We start from the raw sequence: 21,609 nt of genomic DNA, 5'->3' as shown, positions 1-21,609 counted from the left end.
TATGGAAATTTTTCTCTGTCTCAAAGACACACCGACACAGCAATGAACATGCAAATTATTCTCCCCCAAACATGCAGACATACACACACACACACACACACACACACACACACACACACACACACACATACACACTCAAAGCTAAGGTGATTCTGTGAAGTTCTGCCGTCTGTCTTCTGATATTTTAATGTCAGTTGGTGGGAGCATAACAGTAATTTCTCTTTCACGGTGGTCGAGTTGTAATCTCTGTATACCTGTTCCAAATGGTCACACTCTAAGGTGAGAGGATAAACTTGACATCATAAAAAGGCGTGAGATGCAGTTCATTGTACAAAAAAAAAAAAAAAAAAAAAAAAGACTGCACGTTTTCAGACAGTTGATTATGCTTGTACTCGGTTGTATGCTGTACCTGAAAAGTGATGGAAAACTTTGAAAACAAAGGAGGGAAATGTTCAAGTCCTTTCTCACCCCACAGAATGTGGACATTATTGTCTGATTGTTGGTTTGTATGTCCAATATCAGTAGTGTTGGCATAGGAGCTTACTGATGATCGGGTAACAGTTTGTTTGTAGTTTGACGCTGAATGAAGTTTTTAACCCTTTCCAGCTGCACTGGTTCTTCCTAAGGACAATGCAGAAAGCTTCTAATTACTAATGCTCTCAGACAGGCAGCCATTTATTCCTATTGTTTGTAGCATTAGCCACGAAAGCATCAGACATTTTCTATATGGCTTTTGAATTATGTGATTTGTTGACTGCAGAGTGGAGACAATGGCAGAGCTTTTAAAAGCATGAGCACGCCTCTGCATTAATGTGGGAGCACAAATTTGTATACTAAACCACTAACCGTGCCAGAAACCAGCAGCAGCAACAACACACACACAGACACACACACATATTCCCTGCCATGCTCTTTGATGGTGAACTAAATAGCTTGTTGATGCTTTGATGAGTTTTAAACAGCTTCCAGTAGACTTTAAAGAGCCAGGGGCTATGATGTTGTAGCAGCTCACTCGTTTCCCCTCGGTCAGCTTTTCCCTTGATCACAATTGTCTTAATGGTTTTATGGAGACTGATGTTCAGTTCAGTCCTTTAAATAGTTTTAATAACTTGAACCTGAACTAAGAAATGTATGTATTTAAATCTTCACTACACTGAACTGGGGGGTTACACTAGTGTAGTTTGCATTTAGATTGACACCCTCTGTGCTACCATTTATATATGTAACTATAAGTAGATGTAATGATTGAAAATAGTACATGTTAACCATCACTGCAAAAGACCAGCTGAACCAAAAATCAATCTTAAATATTTGGAAATGTTTAGTGCTTAAAATACTTTAACAGATTTTCCTCCTCAGATCAGTTTATTCATCAACACCTACAGTATTTTTTTTTAATGGGCTTCAAGATGTGAAAGAAGTTTTTTTTTATCAATGTGCATCTCTCTGCTTGTTGTATTTTCCTGGCCCCTGGTAATAAACTTGATAGTAAATATATCCCAGCTGAGGACATTTGTTGCACCCCTGCACCACTGGCAACCCTCAGCTGTCCATACAGGTAATAACCTGCTTTTAGCTCATTTGATCTTGTTCTGTACACTTCTCTGTTCTTAGCCTTTCATACATCACCACCTGGTCTTCAGTTTGTTCTACGTGTATTGTCCTGTTGGAGTTGTAATTCTGCCAGGCTGGCCAGATTTCCATTGAAAAAGGTTGAAAAAGGAGGTTGCTAGCCTCAGTGGGATTCTACCTGGTTAAATAAGAATAAATAAAAGGCTCTGGGAATCTACTACAGCTTTCCCGGCCCTACGACTTAGACACAGAAAACCCGGTCCTGACTTAACAAATCACAAATGTTTAACATAGTGTGCCTCCAAGGATAGTTTCTCCTCCCATTGTGAAACAAATTCATCAAACCACTCTTTCTTTCCCCTGTTTCTATTTTTTTCTCTGAGGTGCAAGAGTAGAGCCTGTTGAAGAGGAGATGACAGTTTTCAGAAGGCGGTGAAGGAAATGGCACATATTTAATGTGACTATTTCTTGTTGCCCAAGAGTATACAGAGTTTCTCACGCTGTGACAGCAGATCTGTAGTTGCACAGACCTTAAGGGAGTCATGATAGCATCTATATCACCCTTTTATTGTATTGGAATTTATGTTACATGTTTACTAAACTATAATTAAAAGGAACTTTTGGGATGGATATTTTTACAGTTTTGTGTGTAAATCCCCGTTCTTTAGGAGCTGAGCCTATATCAATGTTCTAATCTAAAGGCCTATGAACCCTGAAGTGATAAAACTGGATGTTATTGGATGGATGTATTGTTCACTGTGCATCACTCTAAGACAAACAGCTACTGTTGCAGCCAAATGCTGCTTATTTTTATACGGCACAGACTTAAAGATCAAGGCTTCAAAGTTAGATTTTAAGTGTTTTGTGTTTTTTCTGTTCTTCTACTGTTAAAATATTGGACCAGTAGAGCCCACTTGACTGTCTGACCAGATCAGCTGTTCAAATCACATTTAATACTCTGTGTATCACCTTTACTCATTCTTCTCTTTTCTGTGAGGTTTAAGCTAAGTTATAGTCCTGTTTGCTCTTTGATGAACAAAACATGTTCGTTTTATCAAGGATATACTTTGTGTTTGTCTGCTTTATAATTAACATGCACGCTGAACAGTTAACACAATCTTTAGCCCTGCTACTGGCAACTGATGTCTGATCTCTTTCAACAGATTGAAGGAGCACAACATAATATGATTTCATAAGAAGCCATTAGCTTTGTTGACTGATAGACAAACTTTTTAAATATCTTCAGGTTTAGACAACAAACAACAGGCTTACACACAAAGAAACTTGGCTGTGGAGAGCTCTCCTATTGTATTACTTCTGCGTGCAATCATTTCTTTTGTTGACTGTGGCTTTTCTTCAGATACAAAAACACACACCTTTCACTAGTGTAAATCAGACCTTAAGGTCTACTCTGTAAGGCCTCATATTGATCCGTGGCTCCTGAAACTATTTAGTGTCTTCTGCAGCAAGAACCCTTTTACTTTATAGCGAATAACACTGTCTTTTGTTTTTGAGCTAAAATGTTCAGAGTGATTCTCTGTGGCACGTATTGATTTTTAATTCGCTCTTACTGGGTATCCTTCAAATCTACCTTGCTCTTGTCTGTCTCACAATCTCTGTCTCTTTCATGCACACAGAAAGAAAAATATGTGTCATGGGTGCTGATGTGCTGAGAGAGAGGGATAAACTGAATGAACTGTCAGGAGGTGAGCTCCAGCTATTCATTAGGAATCACTCGGTGATGAGCATCTTGCACAATAAGTAGACATAAAGGTACAAAACAACACAGGAAAGCAAGCTGTAAGCCAGGATGAATAGAAATATCTTCCATGTTATGGTAAATTATGCCCATCCTCATAATTCAAACACTGGTCTCAGTTTTGGTTTAATGTGTTAACACCCTGCTGCGATAATGGAACACCTTTTTTGCACCACATCTGCTATAGCACCGCAGGTGATACAGTGTAATGTCTGTAGGTGGCGCTCACTTTGGCCACAGTAAGAACAGCAGCTCTCACAGACCGTCACTTCACGCAGAGGAGCAGCAACTAGTGTTTTTCTTTGATTACTGAACTTTTCAGTTGTAAACACAGTGTGTGGAGAGCGTCTTCACAGTTAAATAGCACGTAGCAAAGAGCATTCAGAGGTTTCAGTGCAGCTGTCTGCACTTTCAGGATGGGTCAGCAAATGCAGCCAGCCATTCTGGCCTCAGATGTTTCTGCTGAAACATTTTGCAGGTTACTGCTGCCTCTAAACCTTTACTGTTACTGGAAAGATGTTGCTCAGTCTTGAGGATTTGAGGACCACTTTCTGCCTAGTCTGACTACTGCTCCAAACTAAAACTGTGTCTTAAAGAGCAACCGTTTGGGACAAGTTTAAGAAACTAAATACAGAAAAAGAAAGCTACAATTTTGATTTCATACTTCTTTTAACCTTCACATTGCTTTCATTCATTTTGAATATTTAATGTCTGCAGAAGCAATTCCTTTATGTAGCATACATGTAACAGCAGAGACCATGACAAAAAGAAAACAATTAAAATTAGTGTCGTCTGTGTCAGAGTCAGTAGCTGAAGCTGCTCCCCGCACACCTGAAAGGACACAGACACGAGACATCTTCTATCCTGTTCATACAGCACAGAGTATAACTGACAGGGCAGTAAAGCATAATTTATAGGTTATCAGACTCTTTATTGGAGTTAGAGTTGTCTCGGAAGTGACCTGGCTCATATCAGCTCCCCATGACTCACCTGGACCATCTGGCTAATTTTATCCCACATTTGCAATGCTTGTATGGGACACTTATGCTACTCATGATGATGATGATGATGATGATTGATGATGCAAACCATCTCAATAAGCACTGCTATACCAAGGCGAACAGTAGTCCTGAGCCTTTTGCACCTGTTCTTTATAAGTTCCGACTAATTATACACAAGTAATTACAAAGTGGAGATTTACACTAAGTAATAACATCAGCAAGGTTAACATTTAGTTGTATATTGCCTCTTCATTATTAACTGCATGATTGCTTTTCACTGTGACAAAAATACAATACCTGCATTTACAATTATTCACTGTTTGTTATTTGCCCCTTTAAACCACTTTTGGACTTTATGCTACAGATGTTTACTAACAAGTTTTAATGTTGTAATGAGATTTTGTTAGTCATTAGTTGGAAACTAGCCAGTTGTTGGTAACACTAAGGCTTCCATGCACAATCTTACACTTTTGAGTAGCTGCTGTAACCCAATCTAGATTGATATGACTTTATTTCTGTTGTGTGAGTTGTAGTGTGTAGTGAAAATATGAACAAGTGCTGTATGTGTTTAATGATATTTTAGACAACGTCACTGTATCCTCATGGCTTTGGAAGTAAATTAAAAACTGTAGGCACTATAAACAGTTACATTCTTGTGTAATGGCCAATGCAAACTGACATTTGATGAAATTTAGCTTTTCTGGGAGCTTAGTATTCCAGAGTCAGGGGACAGGCTCAAGAAAAAGTAGCTTTGTTTTCATGCTGTTGTCCAAACTTTTGTAGGAAGAAAAGGTAAAGCCTTTAGGAAAGGGAAAGATGACAGCACAAAAACAAATCATGCAGGGATTGAACCAAGGTCACAGGACTGGGTTTTGTCATTAAACCACGAAGCAGAGGAGCTGTGTGGTGAAGGGAGATTTAATTGTAGTCAAACCGAATGACTGGCTATTCCTAAATAACACTTTCTAGATGTGATAAACTGTCTCTGTGTGTCTCTCTGCTGCAGTCAGAATGACCTTGTCTTTGGGTGACAACGTGGACATCTGACATCTCATTTCGTTCTCGTCGCCTTTCACACAAGCACAATAACGCACCAACACACACACAGTGCAGAGACAGTAAGTGATATGCCACATGCTCTGTAATCATGAAGACTTCTCTTTCTCTCTCTCTTTCTCCCACACACACACTCACATTATTAGAGGTAGACTTTCTGTGCAGATGGACACACACACATACACACACAGGTGTCTAGTGGTGAGGTTGCGGGGACAGTTGATCCCCAGACAGATTAGCCTGCAATCTTAAATCTCCTCAGGCCAGCCCTGAGATCATGTGCACACGCACACACACGCACACACACACACACACACACACACACACACAGACACACACAGAGCTTTAAAATCACAGATTTAGACAGACAGAAGTGTCTTGCTGGTTGAAAAACTCACTAAGGGTGAATCTGGTACCGTCAGAAACTTTACAGAGCATGTGTGTATTAACATTTTTGTTTTAACTTTTAACAGAAATTCATTTTAATATATACTCCATGAAATGGTCACTCTTGAGTAGTCATCATATTTAGAAAAAATAGCCTGTTTAGAAGTCAGCAAGTATTTCTGGTATCCTGAGATCTGGGTGCGACCTGATCGGTTTTATAACCTTTGTAGCCTTAGTGGTTTGAACTAATTGACTGAATATTACAACATAACGATGGGTTTTATTAAGTTACTTGCATAGATGATCTATAGGGTCATTTAGGGGAGAGGACAGTCTCTAAACAGTCCTGTGGAGCTATGAGAGGACAATGGGGCAATATGGAAATACTGTATTTAACTATGCATATGGTTCTTGGGCAGAGAAGAGAGTTACAAGGCTTTAAACGCTGCAATGCAAGTTCAGCATTGTGCAGAATATGGTTACACAGTATTTACAATAGGCAGCTGAACAAGCAATAATAGTAGGTTGTGCACATAAGTTTGACTAAATTGAGCTATGAGACCAAATGCATTGACCTCCACTGATGAGAAGTGGATTTGTTGAACTATTTGCTCTTGTGTGTTACACTATGCAGAACTAATTTCATGGTGTGGACTGCATGATGTGCAGGAGCTACCACTCTACCTTCTACAACAACTCATTTTACGTTAGCCATTTGGAAGTAAGCTCCTTTTGATTGGTCTTTGAAATCGCTGTGCGTGGATATTGTGGAGGAAATGGCAAGGTGGAAGCATAGATTCAGGTGTTGACAATCATTTCTCACTGTGCCCTTTGTCTCTTTCACCACTGTAGGCATTAAATTACCCCATTCATATTTTGCATTCTGAGAAATTAGTCATAAGATCTCACAGGTGCTTTAATTATCCTCCCTATGTCTCACTGTGTTGTCCCTTCTCTCGCTCCTTTCTCTGGAATACAGGCTAATACAGGCTTTTTTCTGTAGAGTAAATTACAGTGTTGTACGGTGTCACAGCATTCTCTCAAATCCATTAAATTGAGTTGTACACTTAGCAAATGTGTTATTTGTGTTTGTGTAGGTTTGACTATCAGGAGCTACTCCATAACTCCAGTTTCTGCCTCGTTCCCCGGGGCCGGCGTCTTGGATCCTTTCGCTTCCTGGAGGCCTTGCAGGTGGGTTTCTGGGTTTCTGCTTGCATAGATAATGTCATTGCATATCATATTTTTCTCCAGGTGTGGGTGAGCAAATAGTGCAAATGCTACAGGTTCATGACTGAAAATAAGCAAGCCTCTTTCCTGGATTTTATTTCTGCAATGTAATAAATAGACTGTGGTGTTAACAGTACAAACTCATCCCGCAGGTCATTAAATACTTTAATTCCTATAGACAAGAACCAAATAATGACACGGGTACCAAAAAAACTGTAAAGTAATTATAGATTCACTGTTACATTCAGGATTACTGGTTAAGACGTATCAGACAGCCTGTAGAGCTCAAGCTGGGCATTTCAAGGAATAACAGTTCCTTGTCCTCTTGTTACCAACAGTTGATCTTATTACTATTGACAATCTGTCATCTCTCTGCCACAGAAGAGGCCTGTTTCTGTAGATACACCACCGAGAAGAGAAACATTTATACACGTCCTCAGACCCCAGATGTGTTCAGCTTTCATTAGCACCTGTGTGTGTCTGTTGTTTTGACACTAAGTATCTGTGTCCTTTGGCTGTGTTTTTCAATGTTGTCACTCTGGTTTCTCCTCACTTTATTATGTTTTGTGTTGGTGACAGGATGCACACAAATCAAGAAATAAAATAAAATGAATTGGGTTCTATATGGGTTAAATTAGAGCAGTCCCTAGAATGATTTATATATATTCTCCTGCAATACTTCAGAGTTCTTGCATGTGTTCTGAACATCAAATTGTCTTAAACTGCCTATAATTTATAGTGTTTTAGAAATACTCGTGACCAGCTGTTAAGGTTTTAGAACAGAAACAAATAAGATTTTTTTTTTTTTTTTAAATTTTTAGTTATTTAATGTTCAAAATTAATGAGCAAGTAGAAGCTCAACTCTCTTGTGACATTAAAAAAGATTTCTCTGGAAAGATGCACAAAGGAATTGGAAGAAAGATTGGCAGTAAAAGATGGGGAGTACCTTTAATTAAAGTTTCATTTTAAATGCATGTTATTTTAATGACTTTTTTAAGTAAATCCAACCTGTGCTAAAGGTTGGAAAATAAGAGAAGATAAAGAAGAAGAATAAAATGCAAAAGAAAAAAGACCCCTGTTCAAAGCTATACTAATAATTCCGATTTGGAGGACAGCAGAAGAGAGGACAGGAAACCAAAGAGACATACATGTAAAGGGGATGAAAGTGAGACAAAGACAAGAAAAGATAAGAGAAAGTCAACACACAAACCTGGACTAATCAAAGTAGTGAGAATTTGCAGAGACAGGTCACTGATCATGCACTCGGCCTTTTGTGAATCTCCTTTAATCTCTCGGCTTCACTTGATTGAGAATCCAGTCGAACTTGAACTTTAAATGAAAATACCAGACTTAATTTTTTTCCACTCGTCTGTCACTGCTCCGCTACTTCAGAGTACATGTACAAATCATAGCTTGAGTTAATAAAGTGAAGTTCTAACCCTTTGACTCTGGACTCAAAAATTCCCCCAGGTCACAAAATACTCTCTCTCCCACTATTACTAAGTCTCCTTTTAAAAAAAGAAAAAAAAATCCTAAAAATGTATATAAAAAAACTTGGGCGGAGTTGTACTTGCTTACAGTACATTAATAATAATAGTATATTGTGTGTAATTATTCTGTATTGCTTGTCTGCTGGAGTTTTTAGGGTATTTTTCTTGAAACCTGCTTTCTTTGATAGTATCTGTTATACAATATTATCTGAGAATAAATTAAACCTAACCACAGGTTTATTGATGAGACAATGTGAAGTAAAAGGAATAAGCCGGAAAACAGCAAACTTTCCTGTAAACACAGTGGAGTTGAACAATCAACTGCAATTCATTAGCCACAAAGGATCAGCAGTTTCAAGTCTCATCATAACGATATTTACAGCAAAGCAGAGAGCTCCTGTGGGAAATGAAAACTGCTAATGAATACGCTAAATATTGATGCATAGAGGGAAATAAATAAATACACTTTTTGTCCTTAATCTTTTTGCCATCTTCAATTGTTTCTGCAAAAGTCCAACTTGGATCACTTTGAAAAATACCTAAGAGGATCCTTCATCCCTCAGTGAAGACAGGAAACCAGATCCCCCTCCCAGGGCTCTGACTAAAACTTTTGGTTAGACCTCTTGTGTTCCTGTGAAATTTCCTTCAAGCTGTGAAAAGGAGGACTTTAAAATAACATTTTCTTTATTTCTTTTCTGAGGTAAAACCAAGATGAAAATTATGTTGACTTTAACACATTATCCTGCCTAAACTCATGCAACTCTACTTTAGACAAACTTTACACATAAGATTTTCCACTTTATTTCATCTAAAATTTTCCAAATCAAAGCACTGGAAGTGGGTTTGGTTTATTGTTTTCTAGAAAGAGCTCATAGTTATTTTTTGAAAAAAAAAAAAAAAGTTTCACCTCTATTTGCAGTAATAGATAAGAAGCAAACACTAACCATGCTGACTACTGCTCTCCACTCCTACAACAACACACTGATCCTTGTTTGAATTCCTTCCCTACAGGCAGCCTGTATCCCAGTTATTCTGAGTAACGGCTGGGAGCTTCCCTTCTCTGAAGTGATTGATTGGAAGAAAGCTGCCATCATTGGAGACGAGAGACTGCTGTTACAGGTAAAAACACCTTCAAATCAAATGGTGGAGGGTGGAAGGCACAGCAGGACAAGGGAGAGGCAACAGATATCCTGCATGAGAATATACATAGCAATACTTTGGGAAATTAAAATTTGAATTATTTACTTTGACGTTATACAACTACAGTAGGTATAAGGATGGAGGTTAGTAAAATCTATCATGTAGTAACTTGTGTGAACTGGGCAAAGCTTCCTCACACTGTACAGCTTATAAACATCAGAAGATAAAATGTGCCCTTTGTGCAGGGGCTAATTCACTTTCTGGGTGGTGAAATGCCAACACCTTCCCAGATGTAATTGTCATCTCTGGCTCCCGATCCCTCTGGGCTATCACGAAAATCCAGCTGGGGCTGATTCAAAGTCAGAAATAAACCACCTATATCAGGAACGGCTGTGAAAACCTTTGGGAGCATGTGAGCTCCAAATGTTCAATAGGCTGCTGTTATCAACCAGGACTTCTCCTAGAGTTTCATTAGTTTGTCTACCTTTTATGCTAATGCTGATGTATTTAGTTGAAGAAAGACATTGCCAAGTGCTATTTTCTTGATCTATTCACTTGATCTGTGCATGTAAGTAGTGATGTAGAGTTGTTTTAAATCATAAATAGCATTTGAAGCAACATTTTAAGTGGGAATGATTTGTACAGAAAAGAGTACAGAGTAGAGGAAGAACCCTCCATTTTAAGGTTACTGAGTGTTTATGGCTGTTTACTGTGTGATCAATGGTTTGGTGATCAGTTTGACAGACATTCCTTCCCATAGTTTTTTAGAAAATACAGATTTTCCAAATTCATTGTGTCTGTGATTTTGCGTTGTGGAAGGAAGCTTAGCCAAGATGATATGACACTGAGCAACAGTAACTTTTTATAAACCTTTTTTTGGATTCTGATAAGCCAAGCCTCATGATGTTTTTGCAGTATTTCAGATTTTTATAAAAACCACATGATACAAAAAAGGTGAGGTAAAACTGGGCCAAACTCCTGCCAGATGTGAGACCTGTCAACACCTGATGTGTAGACAGAGAGAGAGGACGGTAACTGCAGTCTTTTAGTAAATTTTATTTTATTATAATCTGACATGACAGCTGTGATATTCACAGTCACTCACACCTCTACCAGGAACTGTTTTTTTTTTATCTAGGATGGATTATTCTACAATATGATCACCTTCTGTTCTTTTTAATTATAGCAGCAGGGAGAGCTTGTGATATTTACATTCTCTAATTACTCTCTATATTACTACATGGCACCTGTGTGACCTATACCGCCACCTGGACAACAACATAGAGATGTAAAATTGTGTGTGTGTGTGTGTGTGTGTGTGTGTGTGTGTGTGTGTGTGTGTGTGTGTGTGTGTGTGTGTGTGTGTGCGTGCGTGCGTGTGTGTGTGCGTGTGTGTGTGTGTGTGTGTGTTGGGGGTGGTAGAGTGTGTCTGCCTGTAATTAATGTGTCCCCAGTCTCCTATCAGCCTTCTATCAGCACCTAGCAAAGATGATAATTAGAATTTTCTCTGTGAATCCACCAATAGCAGACAAGCCATCATGAAAAGAATTTCAAACTTGGCTTTTAAATGAAAAGAAGCAGCATTGTAATCATTAAACATTACCGAGAGCCACAATGATGCACTAATTTTGTTAGAGGCTTTGCTGTTTATTCCGTTCGACAAAATAAAACCATTGGTCTAAAAGCGTGCTAATTGTTGTTTCAGATAATATGTGTGACGCAAGTATTATGTTTTGACAGGGTGAATACTGAGGGTGTTCACATTTATTACAGAGGTTGAACAAAACAAGCAATTTTCCATTAATTTGCCCAGTCTTGATGCAGACACACAAACAATGAATACAAACATAGAAGCATGGATAAAAACAAATAAATACAAGTATGAAACCTGACAATTGTGAGTGTACAACATGATAAAATCAAACACAAGATGACTGCTGTGCATACTCTTTGAACATACATCATATAGTCTCTGGCACTATCACACCCTCAGATGCCTCAGATTTTAACCCTGAAACTCAGACTTTTTCATCAGACACTCAGTTCCTGCCAGTAAATAACTTGTACTGGTCTCCTAGTACTTATGTTTTAATTATACTGTATCTTCACTGACTACAAAGCAAATGATTGTTTCATTACAATGACCATGCAGTTAGTCAGATTCTCCCCTGTTTTCTAATTATATTCCAGTATGAAATAGCATATCACAGAAACTAAAGGTGTAACAAATGCAGGCTGTAAATTTAACCTGAAATGATTAGTTGATTCACTCATTAATTCACAGGAAATAAATGTATTAAGTCAATGTATTAAGCAAAAAGGCCCAAGGCTTCACATCATCTTGTGGTTTTGGGCTGTTGGATGGATAAAAGAAGCAATTTGAGGCCATCGCTTTAAAGACTGATTAGATTTTTCAGTATTTTCCATTAAATATTGGTCAAACAATTACAAAATTATGATTATTTCTAATAAGTAACCTATTACCTATATGCATAACTGAAATTTATATTACACAAATACTACAGTATTTCACCAAAATCTAAAATCACATTAGTACACCATCCTCCCAAATGTGCTTTTTTAAAGCATGAGCACAACCATTATGTGAAATTACCATAAACCTCTATTGTACTTATTCTGTAGCTATGAAAGCCCCCCAACCTTAAAGTAGTTGCTTTAACCCAAATTAAGATGTTTCCCAAAACCTATACTACAGGTTTCTGTGCCTAAATCTAACCAAGCCTTACTCATAGTATTATGTCATAAAATATCTATTTTTCAACATTGATTTGTTTCCATTTGGAAGACACTGATAAACAGTGGTAAGGACACAGACATTTCAGGAGACATTTTCCCCTACCAAGCAGCACACAAAACTCTTATTTTACATCTGAATTGGACATATATTTATTCATTAGGTTTGAAAGTGTATTTCATAAGTGATTAATGTGCTTTTTTTAAATAAGTAATACACATCAGGTGAACTGCTGCAGCATTTAAAAATACATTCCAATTATTATTATTGTTATTCTTTTTCTCAAACAAGGCTTCCTAGATGTTGAGGACAAATGAAATGAATTTCTGGAAAAACTGTCAGAATGGACTCTTCAAGCTCAGCATCTGGGCTTTATTGTTCTGTCAACTAAACACCTTAAAAAGTCATTGAAAGAACTGAAATACCCATTTCATTATTTGGCCTAAGAGACAACATCTGTACATTATCATAAAAATATGACGACAAATGCGAACATATTTGGTTAACAGATTTTGGATGCTTGCTGCCTTTGTCTTCCAGTCTGTTTTTTTTTTTTTTTTTGCTCAGTAACCTGCACACTCACACTGACTTGCTCCACAAGAGAACATCTGAGCCCGAACACCTGCTGAGACAGTTGAATCTCATTACTTTCAATTACATCACTGAGAACTGCAATACCTGGCTGTTTAATATGTAGAGTTTCTATTCCCCCTGTGGAGAGGAGACATGCACAACGCACAGACACCCACACACTTGCAAATACAATGCCCCTGCTGAGAAACATAAACACTATTAGAGTCAATTGAGGGGAAGAGAATTGAGCTGATTTGATTGGTGGTGTTTATATTCCACCTCAGAGAGCTGAACAATTAAAGCTTGCTCTGCTGTCGACAGATCCCAGTGACGTCAACAGCAGCACAACCAACAATACTGAGTCTTCAGCCTCCTTGACGAATTTAAGGGTTTTTGTTGACGTCGTTTTTTTATTTTAAGTTTAAGTGTGTGTGTGTTTCCCATTACTTTTTTTTGTTCAACAGATTTTCTGAACTGTCAGTGTTGCAGTCTGTGGTTTATCAGACACCAAAACTCTGCACAGCAGTTTATAAAGTCAGGAGGATGGAAATGCTAAACCTTCGTAGTCACAATAACTTCTCTGCTGTTATGGCCAGCGAGTTGATGAGCTGGTGGGGTCTTCACTAACACTGGCTGCAAAGCTGCTAATTCCTTTTTCAGCTTTACTGTGTAGCTGAGCAGTGTAGCTAAGGTCATGTCTGACCTCATCAAGCAGATAGTTTATCTCCAAACTGAGCATCAAGAGGGAGTCCTGCTCTATCTTCCTGACATAGCCTAATCTTTAATTCCCTGGTCAGATTGGCAGGATCCTTGTTTCTGTTGATTTCATCCCTTTGTTGCTCCTCTCCAAGGGTGTTGCTGCTGCAAACGAGCTGTTCATGTCTTCCATGACAATGTGAGCTGGGACCTTGATTTGCCTCTTGTGTATCAGGAGCGGGGCATGTCCTGGGCCTGTCATATATCAAGGCAAAATTCCAAAACAGTTGCTGGTTCTAGCTTTTCAAAGCAGATTATTTTCTGTTCTGGCATGTGGGTTAGTAAAGCAAGCTTCAAAATATGACCTTTGAAGATTGCAAAATAGTACAAGGCATAAGATCTTTGTGTCACAATAAACAATCTACCAGCTAGAATCCACTGATTTTTCTGGACTAAAACAAGCAAAGAGGTGACATACATAGCTAAAGTAATTCTGTCTGTTAGTGGTGTTGGTATGAATGTGAACTTGACCAAACTCACTGGTTGGAAAAAACAAAGTCAAAGCATTGATAGTTTCAGTGTCACTACTGTTTGTAGAAAAAATAAAACATTTGTGCAAAGTATGTTAATTAACATGTAGCTAAACGTCCTACAGGGTTCTTGGGGTTTGCCACAGTAAAAATGTTGGGAACCACTGATCTAAAAGCATTCAGTGATTTGAACCTGTAATGGTGCTTTCTTGGACAGAGTGGGATGTGGGAGTAGAAGAATTTCCTCTAATCTTTTCTGCATGTCCACAAAATTATTTATGCTTCCTGCACCTGTCTGCCTGACTTCACGTTTCTTTTTACACACACCGGTTCTCATCTCCTCACTCACCATTGTTTAAAATCTAACTTCATGTGTCTCACTGTCATTTTTGTCCTCTGGCTTTTCCTTCTTTCCTCTTCCTCAAGGTTCCCTCCATTACCCGATCCGTGGGCCGTGACAGGATCTTGGCTCTCCGCCAGCAGACTCAGTTCCTCTGGGACGCCTACTTTTCTTCTGTAGCCAAAATCATCTTAACTACTCTGGAGGTAAGCCTGGAAAAATGTCTTAATGGGAGTTTTGGATTTAGTTTTGTCAGGAGAGCTTCATTTAATCAACCAAACATCTATATCTTGTTCTAGACTAGGCTGCTGGCTATGCATCACCTCCCAAAGCTAACCTTTTAAAAGAAATCTTTCTCCAGTTGTCAGTTATGTTTTTGACCTTTATAAGTTGAATGTGGATCTTCGTTTCCAGCAATGCTGTTTCATATTGATCTATTTCCACCAAAAAACAAGCTCAGAAGTATTTGTGAGTTATTTGTCTTTGTCTTGATGTTTTGAGGTCAGTGTTACATTTTGTACGTTTTTTTCTGAAACAGCAATTTTCAACCAGCTTTCAGATTTTGCACTACAAACAGCCAGTCACCACACAAAAAAACTTATTTCAAATATAACTCAACAACAACATATGTCAGTCACACCAGACACCCATGTATGTCTTTCTGTAGCGGACATGTACTGCATTCCCAAGCCCCTTATCCTTACTTTAGCCATCACAACTACAGTAAGTGCTTAAACCTGACTATTGCCCTAAACCTAATCATAACCCTAATCCTAAAGTCATGAGGACTGGCCTTGTATATACACGTCTTGTTTTTTTTCCCCCGCCTTTTATAAATTTAATATGGCAGATTTGTTAGCAAGCAGTTGCTTATTTACACATCTAGCATCTTCAGAGCAACATGATTTGTTTGATATCCCATATTAACAGTGCTTTTACCTCTCTTTTTGGCCTCCACCAGTTATCACCAGTTATGAAGTGTTCTGTGTTTGCCAACTACTCCATAACACTGGTTGCTGCCATTTGGTGTTTGCCAAATAGCCTGTATTCAGTTTATCAAAATATTTGAGCTACAAGCAGCTGCCTGCTAGTAACACTTTGTAACACGAGGGCAGTCGTGACCTAATGAATAGAGAGTCGGACTTGTAACCCGAAAGTTACGGGTTCGAGTCTCAGTGTCAGGTCTGCAGGAATTGTCAGTGGGGAGGAGTGAATAGCCAGCGCTCTTTCACCTTCTGATGTGAAACCCTTGAGCAAGGCACTGAACCCCCAACTGCTCCCCAGGCACCGCAGCAATGGCTGCCCACTGCTCCAGCTGTGTGTGTGCACTTTTGGTGGGTAATACAATTTCCCCATTGTGGGACTAATAAGGGTAAATAACTTAATTTACACAAGTGAAGTGTCAACAGTATGTATTATAACAAACAACAAATAATGTAGACTGCAAACATTTGATGCCTGAAATCTAACCACAGTATGAGCGTGACAGCCAGTGTGAAGGAGGCCTGTACTGTCTGGCAGCCCTTAGGTTAGAGAGGCTGCAGCATGTGTGTGTGGGTGTATATGCCTGCTCTCAAGAGTAAAAAGCTAGAGGCCGGCTCATTAAATGACCTAGCTAGCTGAAGTGTAGAAGATGAACTTGTTTCATTGGCGGGTAAGAATTTTCCTCCTCTCATTTTATCCTCTGTTGTTAGTTTATTTTCTAACAGCCTTGATTCCGTCCTTGGGGACTATTTGTTTTCTGCAGTATATCTGTATAAAGACACTGAGTATAATAATTCTCTTATCTCCCTCATCAGCAGCAGCACCACAGTCAGCATCACAAACATTAGTACATTGACCCTGATCTGCAGTAATCACCTCTACCACGAATCCTCAAATCACTGTTATGATACACACCACTGTTCTGTTCACATGGGATTAGATTGCCCACAAAATTATGAAATAATTACTAAGATAGGGTATCACTTGTGTTCCATTTAAATTTAGATACTTTCCTCAAGACATAAAATGAAATTGGAAATTGGACTGAAGCTAACACATATAACATTAAGGTGTCATGCTTTAAAACTAAGATACTGTATAAAGCGTTCTACATGCATGTGTGAAAGATGCCACTTATTCTATTTTTTAAAATTACAGCTTCTTTTTTTTTTTCTTAAAATCACAGCAGTGAAAAAGACCAAAGTGACTTCACCAAATGCCCAGTGCTAGCAGGGTATGAAATTAGACAGAAGCCCACTGACAGCCATATACTGCTGGCCAGATGTGCTAAAAACTCAGAGCCAGCACGCCACCAGGCTAAAGGGGTGAAATGAGGCGTTGTTGATAACTGTAGTGTCCCACATACTGCGAGCCTGACAGTTGGTGTCAGGAGGTGTGTGTGTGTGTGTGTGTGTGTGCGCGCGCGTGTGTGTGCGTGTGTGCGTGCGTGTGTGTGTTGTGAGCTGGCTGTAAGTACCAAGCCAATTCTCCACAGATCAGTAGACAGCTCTGTAGAGAAAAGACAAAGACAAAATGCCAAAGAAATATGTTGTGTCTATGTTTATTCAGATGCAAATACAATGATGTCAAACCAGAGTTGAAAATGTTATATAAACAAATATTTTAGGTTTTGTTGCTTTTGCTTTATAACTTCTTGAAAAATTCCCTATTTTCTGGGCACCACAGTAAATACATTTTCACAAATATATTTTAAAGATTGTAAATGTGCATCATTTAGAGCCTGTAGTGTATTTGACCATTTGTGACGTTCCTCTGTAATCCTTACAGAACTGCAGTACATTAGAAAGGGTTTTTGAGTAGTTTCCAGTTGTGTAATTTAGTCACTCTACTGGCATCATAAAAACAAAAATGCCAGTGCCAGAGCAATGGAAATTTTATCTACTGTAGGTAGAACACTAGTATTCACACACACACTCATGAATATGTTTATCTCCTGCCAGCTCGATACAGCATGATTTTACAGCGTTAAAACACTTCTTTAGCGCCAAGTAAATAAAGTCATCACACCTTTAGAAAGTCTAGTCAGACAGGAACCTGAAAGCATTCCCTGATTTGCAAAGGGAAAATAAATAAATTAGAGGAAAAAAAAGAGGAAAACAAGAAGTACCATTTCTGCGCTATCCTTGTAAGAAAGACTTTTTTTTTTTTTTTTTTTTTTTACTCGGTTCCACTCACTAAAGCTTCCTTTCTTCCAGCATCTGGTGAGCCAGCAAGCTCCATGTTCATCGCCCTGCCACAGATGGTGTCAGTCACAATGTTTCATCCCTTAGAAATGCAGTTTGGTACACTCTAACTTTCTATTTATACGACTGTAAATCTTCATTAATGCCATGACATAGGAAATCGGTGTACAAATTACACATACTTGCACTTTCATTATTTCTGTTTCTCTCTACAATTCATCTGTAAATATTGTACATCTTACTCAACTACATGTATTTGCACTAACCCACACATTTATATTTACTTCATTTGATTGTTCAGAGCAATAGGTAGCTCTGGTGGTAACATGCACTTTGATGCTTCTTGCAATTACAGGATTATTGTATTTAATTAGTTACAGATGTTAAAAAAATCTGCATCATTCACTTGATCACTGAAGCAGCTGTATCTTAAAGATTTAAAAAAACAATCTGAATACTTTCAACCACTGAGTCCTTAAAGGAGGCTCATCTTGTAAGGTTTTTAAAATTTTACTTTCACTTTTCACTTTGAAATTAATGGTAACATTGTATAATTACAGTTAACAAACTGTGCTGTTAAACTCTATAGACATTTGGGGGCTCTCAGGAGTAAGCTGACGTAATTGGTCGTTCCCAGTGGTCCGCAAAAGATTTGGCTCGTACTCTCGATACTCAACCAACTAACCTGACCTTTGGTAACAAGCCAAATGGATACCATTAGCTAAGTAACTAATGGACTGCTCATGTTGGGAGCAGGTTGTTGCCCCAAGTGAAAGGAGTTCAAGTGTCTTGGGTCTCTTCTGAGAGTAGTCATGGCCCTTGTAGAGATGTAGCCAAGCACCAGCTGTCAACTATTTTTATTTCCAGATATTTGTTCATGTCTGGAGTAATGGGGTAAAGAGGCCACTGCAAAGGTGTTGTTATCTTATACAAGCCATTTGATGCCCTGTTGCAGTTTTGGATATAACACAATAGGGAAATTATTCAACTTATCACATTTTCTGTCTTTTCCTTCTGTCACACCCTTTCCTTCCCTTTCAACTTGTCTTTTCTCTCGTCTTATTTTATCTCCTTTTTCACTTGAACCTCTTGAACCTTTCTTCTTCATGTCCACTTTTTGTTGTCACCCTCTCACTTCAGATCATACAGGACCGTGTGGACTCCCATGTGTCCAGAAACAGGTTGTTGTGGAATTCCCTACCTGGTGGTCTCTATGCACTCCCCCAGTACTCAACTGACCCTGCCCAGTTCCCTTTTTACTATGCCATACTAGGTGAGTACTGATCTTATTGAATGAAGTTCTTGGCTTGGCTTTAGATGGAAGTTGTTGTCATTTGATAGTTTTGCTTCTTTAATCTGATAATGATGGTTTCAAAAGTCTTGAGAAAACATTTCTAAGACATTTATTGTACAAAACAGACAAAGACTTCTCTTAGGTATATGATTTTTTAAAAACGTTTCTGTTTTTAGTGCAATAATGCATGTTCAAAGTTTTTCTTCAGATTATTCCTTCACCCCTAGCTTTCCTAAAAGCTGTTGCTTCATTAAGATTTTTCTCTGGATATAAAGGTAATCAGAGACCAAAGTTGGCGGCTGGTTAATTGGAAAAGCAGACATAAAAGCAGCAAAACCAGCTCACCTCATGATATCAATTGCATTGCTGGTTATCAACAAGAACAGTAATCACGTATAGAATTTTTAAATTAAAATATGAACCAAGCCATCTTAATGAGAGGTCCAGTCAAACGCTGCTTTGACCCAGACTCACTGAACAGCCCGGCAGCAGTGTTTGAGTCCTCCTAACCAATCAGGCTAAAGTCAAGGATGCTGTGTAAATGCTTCAGATCTACTACCTCTTTCACACCAAGGCCTCTAGCTAGTATTAGCTGCTGAAGGACATCACTGTGGCTGACTCACAGGCCAGTAAGTTCCTGATTTCTGCAGTAGCTATGACAAGGATGTAGGTGAATGGATGATAATGGAGCAGGGCAGAGAGCGGGGATTTGCTTTTGAGCCTCATGCTAGTGTTAGCACAGTTTCCAGAGTTTGCATATTATAGTTGTGAAATAATCAAAATGGACAATAATGTAAGAAATATAAAATTCATGTAGCATAAGACTGCTGTTGGAGCAACCGTAAAGATGCAAGCAAAGAGTGAAGGCAAAGTGGCCTGGTGTGTGTCTAGCTCAGCATGCAGACCATAGGGCTTCTCAATAGACCGAGGCTGTAACTGAGATCGATGTTTGTCTTTCTCTGAGGGATTGTGGACACAAGGGTTAGAAGGAAGAAAGAAGGGAGGGATTGAGGGATAGAAGGAAAGATGCAGCAGTTTGGTTTATGCCACTGCAGTAAATCACAATTTTAGCTGCTGCCATTTTCAATGCTGCTCTTGGGGGATAACTTGTTGTCGAAGCCGTATATACAATGGTCTCCCTCTGCTCCTTGCCATAACTTTTGATGGCAAAGCTTTTGCAGTTTCTGCCTGGTAGTTTGAAAAACTTTGACTTACTGCTCAGACCCAGTAGCTTCAGGAGCTTAGAGAATATCGTGATTTGATGACTCCAGTTATAGCTTAGTTCATTAAAATATGTGTTTGCTATTGTGCCAGTCTGAGCTATAACAAACAAAAGAAAATTATGAAAGTATGTAAAAGGTGATGTTAATGGATTAGTGTCATTAACAACAACCCAAGATCCAATTTAAAAGATTTTAAGAAGAAAAACTAGACAAACATAGGGAGTTTTTTGACAAACTAGCATATCAGTCTAAATGATTTGGCTTTCATTTACAAGAGTTTGTGTTTTCGATTTTCAGTGTATTTGTGAAATTTCTCAGAGGCAAAGCTGCTCTGCAGTGAGCAATAAAAATGGTTAAGTAAAATCTCTGTGGGTGGAAATGAAAAGCCACTCTCTTGTATCAGCGATAGACCAAAATCCAGTGAAAATATTGCATCTGATGAGTATGTCGCTTTTGGTAGCAATAATTTGCCTACTTTTTGCTAATTGGCTCAGAATAGTGTGATTTTTTTAATTTTCTTTACTTGGTTCCATAGAAAATAACAACATACTTCAATACTTTTTTTCTCCAATGATGATTTTTTTAAAAATCTCAGCTCTGATAAACTCTAAATAATTTCTTTTAGTTGAAAATATTTTAAAAGGACCACCCGAGTGCACCATTAGTTTTGAACTCTGTGAAGTTAAAGCGCCTCATTTGGTAAGAAGGTGTGAGCTCAGTCCAAATGTATAAAAAGCTGCAGTATGTCTCTCTGCCTCTCTCCATGGTGCTGCAGCGGTCAAATTGTTTCTCATTTAACATCCGTGGTCCTGAAGCATTGAAACCTTGTGTCTCATGGTGATGAAATGTTCTGGCTTGTTCTCTCTCCTTGTCTGTTTATATCAATTAAACGTAAAGTTAAAATTAAACATCTGTTGGTAGGGATATGTCATAGCCAAATGTGAGTATTTTCTAAACAGTTTTTGACCTTGGTGAGCAATCCAAACTACTGTATATTGTATTAAGTGTTACAAATCACATGCACAGTTTCAATCCAGAGCTCTCCACTGCATTTTTTGTGTGTAATTCTGTGAAAAATGAAAACGTTTAGCAAATTAAATCTCTCTTCTTTTTCTGGAAACTTTTTCAGTGACCTGTGCATCTAACGGTGTTGGTGGCCTATACATCTTAACCTCTGCTGTGACATTTAACAGTGGTCTCATGTATAGTTTTTGTGAAATACTGAAAACAAAAACGTTTCCTAAATAGAATAGTGAAAGGAATATCTGATGTTTCATTGATTTTCATTCATTTGTTTTGGAACAATATATTTTCTGCTCTTGTTCTTACTGAATAGTGTTTCTTCTTTATGTGTCTGCCATTTGTTCCAAGGGTCAGT

At 38.4% G+C, this 21,609-nt stretch overlaps 1 protein-coding gene across 1 annotated transcript in view; it reads left to right on the top strand.

Annotated features, from left to right (window-relative positions):
* LOC113137230 (exostosin-1) overlaps positions 1-21,609 on the top strand; it is a 150,191-nt gene that overhangs the window by 109,098 nt on the left and 19,484 nt on the right. The window contains exons 3-6 of the mRNA XM_026318745.1: positions 6,873-6,966; positions 9,504-9,611; positions 14,613-14,732; positions 18,855-18,987. Coding sequence (XP_026174530.1) covers positions 6,873-6,966; positions 9,504-9,611; positions 14,613-14,732; positions 18,855-18,987 — 455 coding nt within the window. The remainder of the gene's footprint in view (positions 1-6,872; positions 6,967-9,503; positions 9,612-14,612; positions 14,733-18,854; positions 18,988-21,609) is intronic.

This window comes from Mastacembelus armatus, chromosome 24 (assembly GCF_900324485.2).
Source record: "Mastacembelus armatus chromosome 24, fMasArm1.2, whole genome shotgun sequence".
NCBI classification, from domain to species: domain Eukaryota; kingdom Metazoa; phylum Chordata; class Actinopteri; order Synbranchiformes; family Mastacembelidae; genus Mastacembelus; species Mastacembelus armatus.
Note: the sequence above shows the minus strand (reverse complement) of the source record. Positions and strands in the feature narration are given on the sequence as shown.